This window comes from Nicotiana tomentosiformis, chromosome 7, assembly GCF_000390325.3.
Source record: "Nicotiana tomentosiformis chromosome 7, ASM39032v3, whole genome shotgun sequence".
In the NCBI taxonomy this organism is placed as follows: Eukaryota; Viridiplantae; Streptophyta; class Magnoliopsida; order Solanales; family Solanaceae; genus Nicotiana; species Nicotiana tomentosiformis.
Window position 1 is genome coordinate 48,772,222 of NC_090818.1, and position 18,173 is coordinate 48,790,394.

General features: G+C 40.8%; 1 protein-coding gene across 1 annotated transcript; it reads right to left on the minus strand.

Annotated features, from left to right (window-relative positions):
- Positions 1-445: 445 nt before the first annotated feature.
- On the minus strand, positions 446-1,108 carry LOC138895572 (uncharacterized). The gene is made up of 2 exons (XM_070180277.1): positions 799-1,108; positions 446-633 (listed from the first exon to the last, which is right to left on the minus strand). Exons 1-2 carry the CDS (start codon positions 1,106-1,108, stop codon positions 446-448), a joined length of 498 nt encoding a protein of 165 aa, XP_070036378.1.
- Positions 1,109-18,173: the final 17,065 nt, after the last annotated feature.

The following is an 18,173-nucleotide window of genomic DNA, read 5'->3' on the forward strand; positions in this document are numbered from 1 at the left end:
CTAATCCATACCCAAGATTACATCGAAATCAACCATACTAAGCAATAAGAGATCAACTCTAGTCTCTAGTACCCCAATAGTTACCACACATGACTGATACACACTGTCCACAATAATAGTATGACCCACCGGAGTAGATACACAAATAGGTGAAACTAAGTACTCACGGGGCATTTCCAGATAATGAGTAAAGTACGATGATACATATGAATAAGTAGAACCACGGTCAAATAATATAGAAGTTTCCCTGTGGCACACTGATACAATACCTGTGATCACTGCATCTGAAGCAACGACATATGGCCTGGTAGGAAAATCATAGAATCGGGCATGACCGCCACCTGATCGGCCTCCCCTATTGGGCGACCCCTAACTGGCCGAGCCCCACCCGAGCTGGATGGGCGGGTGGTGTAACTGTTGGTGATGGTGCAGTCGACCGAGAACTCTACTGTGGAGCCCTACTCAACAGCTTAGGACAATCTCTCTTGTAATGACCAAATTCTCCGAACTCGAAATAATCCCTCCTCTGACGGAACTGCTGCTCCAGATAACCTGAGGAATTACCTGTCGAATACTGAGTGGATGAGGCATGATGAGAACTCTGCATTGGTACTGCACTGAATGAAAACTGGCCTGCGTGAGCACTGTAAGAACCGTGGCTAACGGATGCACCATGATGAGCTGGACGAGTCGTCTGAGCGGGCCTATAAGGACGACCCCTGCTGTGGTAGGACTGTCCCCCAGAAGGTACCCCACCAAAACTGCCCGAACCTCGAGGCCTCTTGGCCTCCCTCTTACCACCCTCCTGGCTACTGACCACCTCTATCTGTCGAGCAATGTCAACCACCTCGTCAAAAGTGGCACCAGATACCCTCTCCCTAGTCATAAGCAACTGTAGCTGATACGTGAGGCCATAAATGAACCTACTAATCCTCTCCCTATCAGTGGGAATAGACCAAACTTCGTGATGAGCCAACTTAGAAAATCTCATCTCGTACTGGGTCACAGATATGCCATTTTGCCGAAGATGCTCAAACTGACTGCGCAGCTCCTCCCTACGAGACTGCGGCACGAACTTCTCCAAAAATGAATAGAGTACTCCTGCCATATAAGTGGCACTGCACCGACCGGACTGTGCCTCTCATAAGCCTCCCACCATCTGAAAGCAGCTCCAGAAAACTGGAAAGTAGTGAACGAGACCCCACTGATCTCCAGAATACCCGCTGTCTGAAGCATCCGCTGGCACTTTTCCAGAAAACACTAAGCATCCTCTGACTCAGCACCGCTAAATGACGGAGGTCGAAGTCTCCCAAATCTTTCAAGTCTCCTTTCCTCATCATCAGCCATAACGGGGACTACCAGGGCCTGAGTAGGTGTAGCCGGCTGAGCTGGTAGTGCCCCCGGTATCTGAAGTCCCTGCACTACTTGCTATGGAGTACGGGCAACAGGAGTATGAGTACATCCCCCGGCCTGAGCAAGGCCCGTACAGACTGTCAATATTTGTGCTAGAGCCTCTTGAAGGCCTGGAACCACAATAGGTGCAGTTGGTGCGTGAGCTGGTCCCGCCAACTCAACTATACCTGGAATCTGCTCCTGAGCTAGAGCAACCGGTAGTGCTACATGTGCTTCTCCAACTGCTGTACGAGCTACACCTCGACCTCTACCTCATCCCCGGCCTCTACTACGGCCCCGGTCTCGTGGCCTTTATTGGTGGCACTGGTGGTTGACAGTCCGATCCGGTAGTACGTGTCTGCACCATCTGTGAGAAAATTGAATTTAACAAATTCGTATGATAGAATTCAAGAAAGTGAAATTTTCCTAAGGGTTCGGCAGCCTCTCGAAGATAAGTACAGACGTCTCCGTACCGATCCACAAGACTCTACTAAACCTGCTCATGACTCATGAGACCTATGTAACCTAGGCTCTGATACCAACTTGTCATGACCCAAAAATCCTAACCTGTCATGATGGCGCCTATCCCAATACTAGGCAAGCCGACAACCTCAATAAACCACAATTTCTTTTAACTTTGAAAACATAATATTTGAATTTCCATAGAAAAATCTCACAAATTACTGACGTAAGATACATTTTCAAAATCCGGTGTCACTAAGTACATGAGCATCTAAATGATAACAAAGTCTGACTGCTAAAAACACTGTCTGAAAATATACAACAGTACAAAAACTGAAAGGAAAGAGTGTCAAGGTCTGCGGATGCCAAGCAACTACCTAGATAATCTCCAACAGATAAAACTATGAGAACTAGCAATCATCGTGTCCAGAAGTACCTGGATCTGCACACGAGATACAGGGTGTAGTATGAGTACAACTAACCCAGCAAGTAACAATACTAAATAAAGAACTGAAAGTAGTGACGAGCCTCACAACTAAGTCCAATTACAGTAATTTCCAACATAAGAAAGTAGGCACGCTTGTAAGTTTAACAATTAAGGCCCAAACACTAATTTCATATTTGACAACTGTACTGCAATAATAATGAAATAAAATGCATCCTCTTAGGACCACAGTTCTCAGCCATTCCATTCACTCAGCACTCAACACTCACACTCAGTAGGTACCTGCGCTCACTAGGGGTGTGTACAGACTCTGGAGGGGCTCCTTCAGCCCAAGCGCTATAATCATCATGGTTAACTCACGTGTTGCACGGACAACTCATGAGCTATAGTATCAATATCTGGATCCGCAAGGACAACTCTCATGTTGCACGGATAACTCACGTGCTATAGAATAATATCCGAATCTGCACGGACAACTCACGTGCTATAGAATAATATCCGAATCCGCATGGACAACTCACGTATTGCACAGACAACTCGCGTGCTATAGTATAATATCTGGATCCGCACAGATAACTCATGTGTTGCACGGACAATTCACGTGCTATAGTATAATGCCTTACTCAATCATAAATCTCTCTAGTCTCTCGGGCTCTCAATAATCATGAAAAATTAGCCCAAACAATAATGATATGATGCATCAATAATGAACAATAGAGACTGAGATAAAATAAATAAGTAAACTGTGACTGAGTACAAAACAATAATTTAGCAGATAATTCAACATGTACACGACCTCTGTGGGTCCCTACAGTGCCAATACATAATCTAAACATGATTTGTGGTTCGATTTCTCTACTACATGGAGAATGTATAGATAACAACAGATTATTCACCTACACAGTTCCATGGAATTTGACCAAGTCACAATTCCTACGGTACACGCCCACACGCATGTCACCTAGCATTGCGTCACCTCAAAACCGATCATATAACACATAATTCAGGGTTTCATACCCTCAGGACCAAATTTAGAAGTATTGCTTACCTCAAACCATGAAATTCTTTATTCTGCTATGCCTTCGCCTCGCGAATCGGCCTCCGAACGCCTCAAATCTAGTCACAATTAATTCGATTTAGTCAATACAAATTATTGGAATTAATTTCATAAGAAATGTCACGACCCAAAATTCGCAAGTCGTGTTGGCGCCTATCTCAGAACTAGGCAAGCCGACAACCTCAATAAAACACAATATCTTTTATGTTTGAAAACATAATATTTGAATTCCATAGAAAAACCAAACGATTTCAGATACAAAACACTCCCAAAATCCGGTGTCACTGGGTACATGAGCATCTAAATGATGACAAAGTTAGACTAATAAGAACACTGTCTGAAAATATAGAACAGTACAATAACTGAAAGGAAGAGATTCAAGGTTAGCGGACGCCAGGCAGCTACCTTGATAGTCTCCAACTGATAACACTCTGAGATCTAACAGTCGCCGTGTCCGGAAGTACCTTGTAACGATTTGACTTGTCATTTATAGAATTTATGCCTCGTTCAGTGATTAAATGTCTTGAGAAGCTTCGCAATATGTGTTATGACCCGGGGTGTGGTCGCGTTTGATTTTCGGAAGATTCAGAATTAAATTAAAAGAACAATTCTTATTTAAAAGCTTAAATGGAAAGAGTTGACCGAAGAGTTGACTTTTGAGGAAACGACTCCGGAAAAGAATTTTGATGATTCCAATAGCTCTGTATGGTGATTTTGGACTTAGGAGCGTGTCCGGAAAAGTTTTTGGAAGTCCGTAGTGGAATTTGGCTTGAAATGGCGAAAATTAAATTTTTGAGAAGTTTGACCGGGGAGTTGACTTTTTGATATCGGGGTCGGAATCCAGTTCTGAAAATTTGTATAGGTCCGTTATGTCATTTATGACTTGTGTGCAAAATTTGAGGTCAATCGGAGGTGATTTGATAGGTTTCGGCATTGAATGTTGAAGTTGGAATTTCTTAGTTTCATTAAGCTTGAATTGGGGTATGATTCGTGGTTCTAGCATTGTTTGATGTAATTTGAAGTTTCGACTAAGTTCGTATAATGTTTTAGGACTTTTTGGTATGATTTGACGGATCCCGAGGGGCTTAGGTGTATTTCTGGATCATTGGTTGAGAGACTAGTAAAGTTAAGAAATGTGGGAGTTTGACCATGGTCAATATCAGGTAAAGACGACCTCTTTTTAGTGTTTTGAGTGTGCGAGCAGGTCCGTAGCATGTTTTATGATTGAAATTCATATATGATTTGTGTTCGGGAGGTTCCGGATGAGTTTCAGGGTGGTTTCAGATCATTTCGGAGAAGTTTGAGTTTGTTGGTTTCTGGTGAGGTACTATTCATTCGCAATTGCAAACCATTTATCGTAATTACAAAAACATTGTTCACTCGCAATTGAGAATAATTTGTCGCAATTGCGAACACTGTTCATGGGAGGTACTGTTCATTCGCAAATGCGAACCTGGGCAGAAACTTAAGGATTTAAAATATGTCATTTCTTCATTTTCGATTGGAATTTTTGGAGCTCGGATTTTGGGCGATTTTGAGGATTTCTTCACGACTTCGACTGGGGTAAGTATTCTATATCCTAAAGTGATTATATTTCATGAATCTATGGTTATATTCATCATTTAATTCGGATTTAAACTGTAGAAATGAAGATTTTTGAAACATCTTCGAAAAATGAAAATTCAAGATTTGGAGGACGATTTCTTGTTGGAATTTGATAAAATTGGTATGGTTGAACTCGTATCAGAATGGGTGATCGGATTTCCTGAAAATTATGTCGGGTTCCGAGAGGCGAGCCCCGCGTTGACTTTTTAGAATAAATTTTTAAGTCGACATTTTATCATCCGAAATTTGTTTCCGATGAATTTTAATAAAGTTATACAATTAATTTGGATAGATTTGAGCGGTCCGGAGGTCAATTCAAGCAAGAAAGAAATTTTGGAATATCGGCATAAATTCAAAAAAGGTAAGTATCTTGCCTAACCTTGAGTGGGGGAATTACCCCTTAGACATTTAGTCTTATGTGGAAATTGTATAATTGAAACCATGTACGTGAGGTGAGGATTACGTACTTGGTTTATATGTGCAAATTATATTGGTTGAAATTCATAGACGCCCTTATGTATTAAATTGAAAAATTGTTGGAACATAGTAAATCATTTATTTGTCATGCATAAATCCTTGTTTGTTGAATTTATTTTTATATGATAATTTGGTGTGATTGCCACTTTGATTTTTATGTGAATCCCTTGTTTTTGTTGAGTTGATATTTCCTAGAGATAATTTTATTATGGATTATTCTTTTGCAAATAATTTATTATATATGTTTAAATGGAGGCATTAATCTATTTGCCAAAAAATTGAATTAAAGAAGGCGTTGTTCCTTTATGAATTACTTTTCAGTTCATGTTGTTGCAATTGGTATTGAGTTATAAAGGTCGTAAATGATATTTGAGGCAAAGTGTTAAAATGTGAAATATTATTTTGTTGAGTTGTTTGCTCCCGGACATGTTTGTTAAGATTTTTGTGCACATTATGGTCGAGCCATGGGCTCCTTATTGTGGAAGATGATGTATTGTTGATTTTTATGGCAATTTGAAATATTTGAGCACTTGAGGTGCAATTTGCGATATATTTTGATATTTGAGCACTCGCTGTTCAATTTGTGATATGTTGTAATATTTGAGCACTTGAGGTGCAATTTATGAGATGTTGTGATATTGGCACATGATATTGTTGGGAGGATTGTTCGGGTGTTTGCCCGAAGTTTCTGTCGTGCTATTGTTACTATTGATATATGCACATGCGGCGTGACAAGGCGGGCTATAAATGTGGGTTTGCGCATGTGGAGAGACAAGGTGGGAATATTATTATGCGCGTGCGGCGAGACAAAGAGGGCATTTACTTTATTATTGCGCACGTGGCGAGACAAAGTGGGCTATGTCGGGGATTGATTTGTGATGACTTGTGATGGCCTAGGAGCATTGTTGTTGTTGATATTTGTGTTGGGACTATGAGGCGGTACCTCGGGAGTGCCCTTTGTTGAAATTTATTTATGATTTGGGACTACGAGGCAGTACCTCGGGAGTGCCCTTTGTTGATATTTTTCTATGGTTGTACTTGCCTTTGGTTATTTTGGTTTTCCGTGATATGTAAATTCTTGTGTTCTTCCGTGATGTATTATTTGATTTAATTATGTGTTTTGTATTCCTTGTTGTATTCTGTTGGCTTTGGCTCTTTGTACAAGACTCTGAGGATTTGTGTTTATGGTTTTTACTGGTTCTCGAGAATTGAGTTGTTTCGAATAAAGAAATTGCTATTATGTTTTAATTTAATAACTTTTTCATCCAAATTAATAGTCATCAGATGCTTCATTTTAATTGAAATGTCATTTTCTTCACCCAAACGAGTTCAAAAATAAACTCATTTTTTTGATGATTTCTTACTTGGTTTAAAAATTGTAAACTTACTTTATTGAAAATAAATTAATCCTGCGGATCTTATATACATTGATATTTTGGTACGTGAGTTGTCCGTGCAGTTATGAAAGAAATATGGGCATGAGGTGCCGGGAAAAATATGATGATGTTATTATTGACACGTGTGTTTTCCGTATGGCTGTGATAGAAATATGGGCACGAGGTGCCGTGGAAAATATGAAAGCGGGCTGAGACCCGTAATTTTTATGATTGTGAAATGAGGTGCCACATGGTGACTTTTACTTGAAAGGATATTTATTTGAAAGAAGTATATTCGAAAGATATTTATTCAAAAGAAGTATATTCGAAAGATATTTATCTTAAAGAGTAATAAGTGAAGGATTTATATTTGAAGGACTTGATTAATTGGTTGTACTAGTGTTCCTTATTCGTTTGAGCAATAATTATGATGTTCTTGTTGCCTTGTTGTTATATCACTGGTTGATTTTATTGTTATCATTGCTAGTTGTTTCCAGTACAATTGTATACTGCTATATTGCACAGGTTATTTGACTAGTGAGTGTCTTGACTGTACCTCGTCTCTATTCCACCGAGGTTAGTCTTGATACTTACTGGGTACTGACTGTGGTGTACTCATACTACACTTCTACATATTTTTTTGCAGAGCCAGGTATTGGAGATATCGGACTTGGGCAGAGTTAGTGTGTTGATCGCAAGGATTCAAGGTAGAGCTGCTTGGTTGTCGCAGTCCCTTGGAGTCTTTCCATTTTATTATACTGTCAACTCTTATTTGAACAGTATTGTATATTAGATCATTGCATGTATTCAGTTAGAGTTCGTGACTCAGTATTACCAGTCTTGGGAAGGTGTTATAATTTTATGTTTAAAAAAATGGCTTGAATTGTAATTGTAATCGGCTTACCTAGTCTTAGAGACTAAGAGTCATCACGGCGCCTGTGGTGGGATTTTGGGTCGTGACACACCTGGATTTGCACACGAGGTGCAGAGTGTAGTACGAGTACAACCAACTCAATAAGTAACAAGACTAACCTATGGGTTAAAAGTAGTGACGAGCTCCACAAGTACAGTCCAGTATAGGAATAACGGTATAGAAATATAGGCATGCTTTCAAGTTTGACAGTTAAACTCAATACAAGTAAGATAGATCAATACTGCATGATATGAGGAATATGACATCTCAGTGGAAAACCTCGTGAACTCACGATCACTAATCACTCGGTCACTCGATACTTTTTATGGCCAATACAGCCTAGGGATATTCCATCCCCTATATATATATATATATATATATATATATATATATATAGACTGGAAGTAAGTCATTCAGTACCGTATAAGGCCAATCCAGCCCTGGGTAACTTATCCCAAAATGTAAATGATTTGGACAAGATCCATGTCTAGGAAAATTCATCACAAATATAAATAAGTAAGGTAAGTCCATGCCCTGGGAAGTCCATCCCGTATTTAAATCATCTACGTTCACTGTGGGGGGTGCAGACTCCGGAGGGGCTCCTTCAGCCCAAGCGTGATATAAAGCTGATATGGCCTGTTGCAGGCGGGCAGCCCCGATCAATATAATGATAAAGCCTATAGGGCCTGCTGCAGACGGGCAACCCCATTATATATATATTAATAATATATATAAAGCTGATATGGCCTGCTGCAGGAGGACAACCCCGATCCAATTAATATCCTCACAATGGATGAACATGTTTGAATATGAAATATAAATTTTTAAAATAATTAAATTCAACAGCAACACAACCCTATGGGTCCTAAAATATCGGCACATAGCCTAATCATGATCTTTAATACGAGTCTCAGCTCAATTTCCTAACACGTGGAGAATATACTAATAATAGCATGATTCTTTAATTTTACAACTTCACAGGATTTATTCAAGTCACAATTTCTATGGTGCACGTCCATACGCTCGTCACCTATCGTGTCTGTCGCCTCCAAACAATTTATATAACACCAAATTCGGGGATTCACACCCTCAGAACCAAGTTTAGAAGTGTTACTTACCTCAAACCGTGTAATTCTTTACTCTGTTATGCCTTTTCCTCGCGCATTGGTCTCCGTAAGCCTCGTATCTAGTCATAATTAATTCGATCCAGTCAATACAAATCATAGGAATTTACTCCATATAAAAATACTAATTTTCCAACAAAATCCGAAATTTAACTAAAAAATTACCCTGTGGGGCCCATGTCTCGGAACCCGACAAAAGTTACAAAATATGAATGCCCGTTCAACCACGAATCTAACCATACAAATTTTACCAAATTCCAACATCAACTCGACCTCCAAATCATCAAATCTTATTTCCAAATCCCTAGGTCCAAATTCCCGATTTACACCTCAAACACACGTAATCTAGTAGGATTATTCAATGATAATTCAATATTATGGAGTAAAAATGATCACAAGTGACTTACTCAAGTTTTCCGTGAATTCTCTCTGAACATCGTCCCAAAAACCGTGCTTGAAAGTCCAAAAATGGCAAAAAATCGGAACCCCTTCGAATATATTCTGTCCAGGGCTTTTCGCACCTGTGACTCACTTACCCGCATCTGCGATCTCGCAGGTGTGGCCCAAAACTCTGCCTCTGCAGCTTCCCATGAGGATGCCTTCATTTCTGCGGTGAGCCAAGCGCAGATGTCATGAGGTATGTTGTAAGCATAAAATACGTAGGATTTTAGCTATTGTTGTAAGAGGATATTATTATGGTTATGTGAGTTACACGATGCATGGTATGAATTCAGTAAAAGTATGCAATCATGCATTGGTGCATCGTGTAGTGATGGATACGATGTTCGTATGTTGGAAAACAAACTTGGTAGAGGATTTTAGATGTTGGAATTTGGCTCTAAGACTTACTTGACTAAATAAAGAGAAAGATCTTCAGATTGGCTCGACATAATGTGGTCAGATGGGTTGTGGTAGCACGAGTTGGTGCACGAGGTGTTAAACAGTGATTTCAGACAACTCCAGCACAGTTAATAGCACGTTCGAGGATGAACGTATGTTTAAGTAAGATAGAATGTAACGACCCGACCGGTCGTTTTGAGCTCTAGCGTGTCATTCAATAGTTTGAGACCCTAAGTAGCTTCACTTCAGGTATTATGACTTGTACGCGTGGTCGGAATTTAATTTCGGGAAGTTCGAAGTTGATTTAGAAAGGAAATTCTAATTTCGGAAGCCTTAAGTTGGAGGATTTGACTAAAGGGTGATTTTTGAGTAAACGACCTCGGAATCGGGATCTGAAGGTTCCAACAGGTTCGTATAATTATTTTGGACTTAGGCGTATGTCCGGATCGGGTTTTGGATAACCGGAAGCGTTTCGACGCATATTGTGGAAGGTTGGCGTTTTGGAAGAATTTCATAAATTTGAGTTGAAATGCATTTCAATGATATCGACGTACGTTTGGGATTCCGAGTTTAGAAATAGCTCCGTATGATGATTCCAGTCTTCGGAGCGCGTCCAGATATGGATTTGGAGGTCCGTAGGCCATTTTGGGGGTCATTTGGGCGAAAGTTGGAAATTTGGATAATTTTGAGAAGTTTGACCGGGAGTGGAATTTTTGATATCAAGGTCGGATTCTAATTTTCGGAAGTTGGAGTAGGTCCGTAATGTCAATTATGACTTGTGTGCAAGATTTGAGGTCAATCGGACGTGGTTTGATAGGTTTTGACATCGATTTTAGAAGTTTGGAATTCCAAAGTTCATTAAGTTTGAATTGGAGGGTGATTCGCAATTTCGATGTTATTGGGCATGATTTGAGGCCTCGACTAAGTTCTTAATGTGTTTTGGAACGTGTTGGTATATTTGGTTGAGGTCCCGGGGGCCTCAGGTGGATTCCAAACGGTAAATGGATCAAGTTTGGACTTGGGTAGAACAGCTGAAGCTTCCAGCTTCTGTTGTAACCGCATCTGCGCAGAGGTAACCGCAGGTGCAAGCTCGCAGGTGCGATCTATGAGCCGCAAAAGTGAAAGAGTGAGGGCAAGACAACCACCGCAGGTGCGGAAGTTTTGGCTCACCTGCGTAGCCGTAGGTGCGAGGGAAGTAGTCGCATAAGCGTATGGGCTCGCAGGAGCGTCCCCTTTTTGTTCGCAGGTGCGGAGCTTGACCAGGTAGGGGAAATGCGCACCTGTGAGGGTTTTAGTCGCAGGTGCGGGTTACAGATGCGGCCAAGGCACCACAGGTGCGAAAATCGCCTGGGCAGTGAGGTTTTTAAAAGACGGGATTTGGCCATTTTCCTCCACTTTTTATTTGGTCGGGCGATTTTTGGAGCTCTTGGAAGGGAGATTTGGGTCATCTATGTCAAGGTAAGTGATTCCCACCTATAGCAAGTTAAATACATGGATTATATATGGATTTAGACTTAAAAATTTATAAAAATTTGGGATTTTGGTAGAAAACCTAGAAATTGCTATTTTTGGATTTTGACCACGAAATTGGACATATAATTTGGAATAAATTATATATTTGAGTTCGTGGTGTCATGGGTAAAGTTTATTTTTGAATATTTTTAGAATCCGGGCACGTGGGCCCGAGGGTGACTTTTATCGACTTTTCAAGCGGAGTTAGGAATTATTGTAAATTGAATTATAATGAGTATTAGAGTATATATTTATGGGTTTACACATTTACTGACTAGTTTTGGAGCATTGGGCATCAATTTGAGTTGTTGGAAGGGCTTGGGAGCTGGTTATGAAATTTCGGAGCGAGCTAAGTCTCTTTTCTGACCTTGTAAGAGGGAACTTACCCCATAAGTGAACTTAATTAATATGTGTTGTTATTGTGGGGTCTACGTACGCACGAAGTGACGAGAGTCCATACGTAGCTACTATTCCTGTTTATGTCCGGGTAGTTTTAGGTTTATACCATACTTGCGGACACCGTTATTTGATTATATTTGTTAACTGTATCAAATGTAATTGAGTTGAGGATTGTTTTAAGGATTTAAAAGCTTCGAGTCAAATTGTCTTTATTTTGAAAAGAATCAAGAAAGGGTTATGATTTATTGATAAATTTATATTTTACCGCGTCGCATGTATGATTCGCGAGCGGGGTAATAGATGCATCTATGGTTCACGACGTTCGACCCTCGGCAGTGCACAATTTACATTTATGTTGGATCGGGCCGAACATCCTCGGTAGTATTCGCGTGTGATAATATAAGTGGAAGTTCCTTTTATAATTGGTATAAATTCATTATTTGAAAGATTATTTATTTTGAATGAAGGAAGTAATTTGGGTCCTTAAATAGGGTGATAAATTGTTCAGTTATTTCTTGTTCTGAGTTTTATTGTGATATATATCATGCTTAATTAGAATTTCATATTATCATATTGTTGGCCATTAGTAAGTGTCGAAGTCAACCTCTTGTCACTACTTCTTTGAGGTTAGGTGGGATACTTATTGGGTACGCATTGATTTACGTACTCATGCTACACTTGCTGCACATTTTTGTGTAGGTGCATATCTGTCTAATAGACTTGTGGGCGCAGAGGCGCGGTTATTGCGGGGACTTAGGTGAGCTGCATTTCACGTTACGAGTCCGTAGCCAGCAGAGTCTCCTTCAGAGTATTTATATTTCCTGTCCAATTTGTATTTCGGACAGATGCTGTATTTTATTTTATATTCCTAGTTGATGCTTATGCACTTGTGACACCGGATTTTGGGCGATTATGTGTTGCACTGTATTGGAATTTTTGAAGATATTATTATGTATTTTGTAAACTCCATCTTTTACTATTTAATTGAAGGAAATATGATTTCAGAAATATTAAAAATGAGAACCAAATTAAGTATTTATTTTTGGCTTGCCTGAGTGATGAGACTTGGTATTTCGAGCATGGTAGAATTTCCATCTGTGATATGGTGTCGTCGCCCTGGATTGAATGTGTTAAGTTCGCCGGTGTTATTGTCTTCATCAATTTGCCTTCGGGCAGCGTGGTGTGAAATAGTACGGGGGAAGCGGCTGTCAGAGATCGTAGTATGCGGTGGTTCAGGACTTAATCGGTGGTCCGGGTGTTGAGGGCTCAAGAAAGAGGATCTTCGGAAAGGTTAATAGTTGGTAGCGATCTATTGGTTTAAGTGCTACAGAGATAGATATTGAGTTAAGGCAACAATTGGGCAGCGAAGGATGAGGAAGGACATATGGGAGGTGTCTTGCAGTGGTTAAATTTCTAGAAGGCCAAGTGTGAGAAACAGAAGTTGGGTAGTTGCTTAAAGGAGAGGGTTTGACCAAATTGGGAGAGTGGCAGAGTAGCATATGGGGTCTGTGGTAGGATGACTATACGCCTTGGGAAACGTTTATAGTGATTTTGAACTCATGGTGGACAGTGACTAAGTCTACGAACTTAATTTGGAATATTGGCTGTTATACGGAGAAGGGTTGGATATGACAGAAAAGAGTTGCATGATATGAAGAAGGATACAACATGACTTTGGATTGGAATGTATCGTCGCACATTTAGTTGATGTCAATGGGGAGTGAATGGGCTTGTACGGTTGGTGAATGAGCACATGCTCAGGATGGTTTAAGGATTTCATAGTAATTGTACTCGGTGCAGCGTTGTTGGAAGATGTCGACATGGAATTTCCACAGGTGGATTATTTCTGGTGAGCAGGTTAACTGTTGCATGGTGTTGATGAAACTTCTACGAAGAGTTTTACTGGCTATTCGGTAAGAGGTCGAATATGTAAATGTGGCTAGTGATTCAAGGCATTCATGAAATGGTTAACAGGAAGATTTCGAGGAATTTGGCGGGTCGATTGCGCAAGGTCATGTCAGTAAGGAAGAAGGAATCTTGGTAGGTTCTAGAGTTATGCAATGGTAGCTTCAGGCTAAGTGGGAGATCCCCACCGTCTATGATTGGATTGCATGGTTATCTAATTGTGAGGTTTCTGGTTATCGGCATGTTGGTGGTTTATTACGACTAATGGAAGAGAACATCAATGGTGATTTGAGCCAAGGGTTTGAGGAATGTGTGCTACAATTGGTCTTATCGATTCATGTTCAGGCTTTGGGAAGACTCGGAGTTTATGCTTCATGTAGAGGTGAGTAACAAGGAACGTGATTCAGCCGGGTGCTTCTTTGAGAGGGCATTCATGTGCTAGCAGAGTCTTAGGGTTTGATTATATCCAGGACCAAGTCAGAGTGGTCGACTCTCAATAACGGTCCTAGTGGATTTAAAAGTTAAAGTGTGGTGCCTAAGGATTTCGAGTCCATAGTATGGTTAAGTATTGAACTGTTGCAGCAGATTATAAAAGGGGATTGGAGTGTTCTATATTATCTTCGGTATGCGGTGTAGCAGTGGAAGAATGGGAGAAAACAACTTTGGAATCATAGGGAAATTATCAGAATGGGTGTACCAGTTAAAGACGCGAATATGCGCACAAGGAAGGCATGAGATGGTTTGTGGGTTTTGGAGACAATGTGGTCTCGTGAAATGGGGTCACTCAGGATGAGTGCGAATTGAGTTCGTTATATTGATAAAGGAGCTGTTGTTATTTCTAAGGAAGATCCAGAGTAAATTAGAAGAAGTCAGATTCGATTAGGAATGGTTGAATTGGCATGATGGTGGCAATGATCAGTTCCTTCAGCGTGTTAAGTATACCTGTGATTTGTGGCAGTACGTGCGAGGTTTGACGGTAGCCGTAATTGATCTTATTTGGAGGCATGCGAGTATTATGGCCTATTATGTGTAGATGTAGCCGAAGGAATTATGGTGGTTTAACCCACCACTCGAGGGTTTGTATTTTTTGCGGTTATGGGAATTCGGTCACGTGCGGCAATGGTTCTCCTGAAATGAGTTAAGTGAGAAGATTCTATATGATGAAGTGTGTACCCTATTGGTGGTTCGGGAGTTATGATGAAATCTGGTACTCTTGCGTATTGGTATGTTAGGTGCAGTGAGCTACATGGGAATTGGAAGTTAAGGATCAAGGTTGCAGTTGATGTCGACAAGAATGTCACGAGCTCGGATGAGCGAGAAAGAATTCAGATGTTTAGAGTAAGCTAGTATTGTCTTTAGCATCACCTAAGATCAGTGTCCTGTGTAGGAGGCTTTGTGTACTAATTGCGTATTCTTGATTTGTTTTACAACATTAAAGTGGCCGGCTGTATGGAGGTGCAGACTTGTTGTCTGGTGTGGAAGGTCATGGAAGCGTGTTCCACGGGAAGATTGTATAAGTGTGACATGTAGTCACTTGATTGATTGAAGATTTAAAACCAAGTGTGGAGATTTTTGGTACTATCGCTAATGTGAGAATTTATGCCTGAAGGTTGCTCGGTTCATTTGGTTGTGGAATATGGAAGTTTGTTCCGGATTTGACGGCTATTCTTATGTGTCGTGAATAGGTCGTTGTGGGGTCCTTGGGAGGCTATTTTGCCAAGAATGGTATGATCAGAATCGGTTGAGGTCCGTGGATGGATCTATATGTGAATATCGGCTCTATATCAGGTCGGATGTGCTAATCTCAGCATAACATTGTCTTCGGAAGGGTCTTCGGGCCTTAGATGTTATTCCTGTCATCAACTATCCCGTGTAATCTATATTATACTAAGTGGGTTGTGAGGAGGTTTGATTATTCACACCCGTATTGAGATCTTGTATGGTTTGTGGTATTATGTGAGCAGGATGGCTCTCGAGATGTAGATCATATATCGCACCTTAGTCGTGCTTGATTTTTGTAGTGCGTGACACTACCCGTCTCCCCGAGATTTGTATTATGCACTTGGCGTGCTTATGGTTGATATTCGGACATTTCGTGTGTATGAGCATTACGACTCAATGTGTGTTTTCTTTAGATTAGTATGTATGGATCGGGTGGCACACCGCTATGGGTATATAGTTAGATCGGGTGGCACGCCTCCATGGATATGTTGATTGGATCGGGTGGCACACCGCCACGGGTATCATGTGTGGATCGGGTTGCACGCTGCAACAATATGTTATTGAGTACAGTTTCCCACATCTATTATTGTGCGTTTTGCTTCCCATTTCCTGAGGAAGGTTCATAACATCTTATCAGTTGCTTAAATTAGTTGCGTGGGTTGAGTAGTTCTTTCCAGAGTTCGTTTTTCCTTATGTATCACATTCGAGTTTGTAGTTTGTTAGCACATTGTGGCATCATATGAGATTTTGGCAGTGTCTGAGGTGGCTTATTGCCTGAGCAGCTTGTACTGGGTGAGACGAGATTATTGGACCTAGGATCAGTGCGATCAGATTTATATGAGGCATATTAAAGAGTAAATATTGTTATTCAATCCAGAATGAGGTAATGGTTTTTGTCGGGAGGAGAGACTCCATAAATTGTAATTCAACAGGTGGCTATGAGTTCTACACATCTTCTCTATCATGGCATTTCAAGAATTGGAACAAGACTTATATGTGTCATGATATGTGTTGTAAGCATCAGATTCATGGGATTTCGGCTATTGTTGTCAAAGGATGTTATTATGGTTATGTGAGTTACACGGTGCATGGTATGAATTCAGTAAAGATATGCAATCATGTATTGGTGCATCGTGTAGTGATGGATACTATGTTCGTATGTTGGAAAACAGACTTGGTAGAGGATTTCAGATGTTGGAATTTGGCTCTAAGACTTACTTGACTAAATAAAGAGAAAGATCTTCAAATTGGCTCGAGCTAATGTGCTCAGATGGGTTGTGGTAGCACGGGTTGGTGTACGAGGTGTTAAACAATGATTTCAAACAACTCCAGCGCAGTTCTTAGCACGTTCGAGGACGAACGTATGTTTAAGTAGGAGAGAATGTAATGACTCGACCGGTCATTTTGAGCTCTAGCGCGTCATTCAACGGTTCGAGACCCTGAGCAGATTCATTTCAGGTATTATGACTTGTATGCATGGTCGGAATTTAATTTCGGGAAGTTCGGAGTTGATTTGGAAAGAAAATTCTAATTTCGGAAGTCTTAAGTTGGAGGAATTGACTAAAGGGTGATTTTTGAGTAAACGACTTTGGAATCGGGATCTGAAGGTTCTAACAGGTTCGTATGATGATTTTGGACTTAGGCGTATGTCCAGATCGGATTTTGGATGACCTAGGAGCGTTTCGGCGCCTATTGTGGAAGGTTGGCGTTTTGGAAGAATTTCATAAATTTGAGTTGAAATTCATTTCAATGATATCGACGTCCTTTTGGGATTCCGAGTTCGGGAATAGCTCCGTATGATGATTCTGGTCTTAGGAGCGCGTCCGAATGTGGATTTGGAGGTCCATAGGCCATTTTGGGGTCATTTGGGCGAAAGTTGGAAATTTGGATAATTTTGAGAAGTTTGACCGGGAGTGGACTTTTTGATATCGGGGTCGGATTCCAATTTCCTGAAGTTGGAGTAGGTCCGTAATGTCAATTATGACTTGTGTGCAAAATTTGAGGTCAATCGGACATGATTTGATAGGTTTCGACATCGATTGTAGAAGTTTGGAATGTCAAAGTTCATTAACTTTGAATTGGAGGGTGATTCGTAGTTTCGATGTTATTGGGCGCTATTTGAGGCATCGACTAAGTTCTTAATGTGTTTTGGAATGTGTTGTTATATTTGGTTGAGGTCCCGAGGGCCTCGGGTGGATTCCGGACAGTAAATGGATCAAGTTTGGACTTGGGAAGAACAACTGAAGCTTCCACCTTCTGGTGTAACCGCACCTATGCAGAGGTAGCCGCAGGTACGAGCTATGAGCCGCAGAAGCGAAAGAGTGAGGGAAGGCCAACCACCGCAGGTGCGGAAGTTTTGGCACACCTGCGTGACCGCAGGTGCGAGGGAAGTAGTCGCAGAAGTGGATGGGCTCGCAGGAGCGACCCCTTTTTGTCCGCAGGTGCGGAGCTTGGCCAATTAGGGGAAATGAGCACATGCGAGGGTTTAGTTGCAGGTGCGGGTTGCAGATGCGGCCAAGGCACCGCAGGTGCGAAAATTGCCTGGGCAGTAAGGTTTTTAAAACACGAGATTTGGCCATTTTCCTCCACTTTTTATTTGGTCGGGTGATTTTTGGAGCTTTTGGAAGAGAGATTTTCATCATCTATGTCAAGGTAAGTGATTCCCACCTATAACAAGTTAAATACTTGGATTATATATGGATTTAGACTTGATAATTTGTAGAAATTTGGGATTTTGGTAGAAAACCTAGAAATTGACATTTTTGGATTTGTACCACGAAATTGGACATGAAATTTGGAATAAATTATATATTTGAGTTCGTGGTGTCATGGGTAAAGTTTATCTTCAAATATTTTCAGAATCCGGGCACGTGGGCCCGAGGGTGATTTTTATCGACTTTTCAAGCGGAGTTAGGAATTGTTGTACATTTAATTATAATGAGTA

Excerpts from the sequence above, each read along its gene's own strand:
- LOC138895572 (XM_070180277.1), bottom strand. The coding sequence starts at position 1,108 with ATGGCAGGAGTACTCTATTCATTTTTGGAGAAGTTCGTGCCGCAGTCT. Across the intron at positions 634-798 it reads GGTCAGTAGCCAGGAGGGTG|GCCAGTTTTCATTCAGTGCA; the intron begins GTAAGAGGGAGG and ends GTGCTCACGCAG.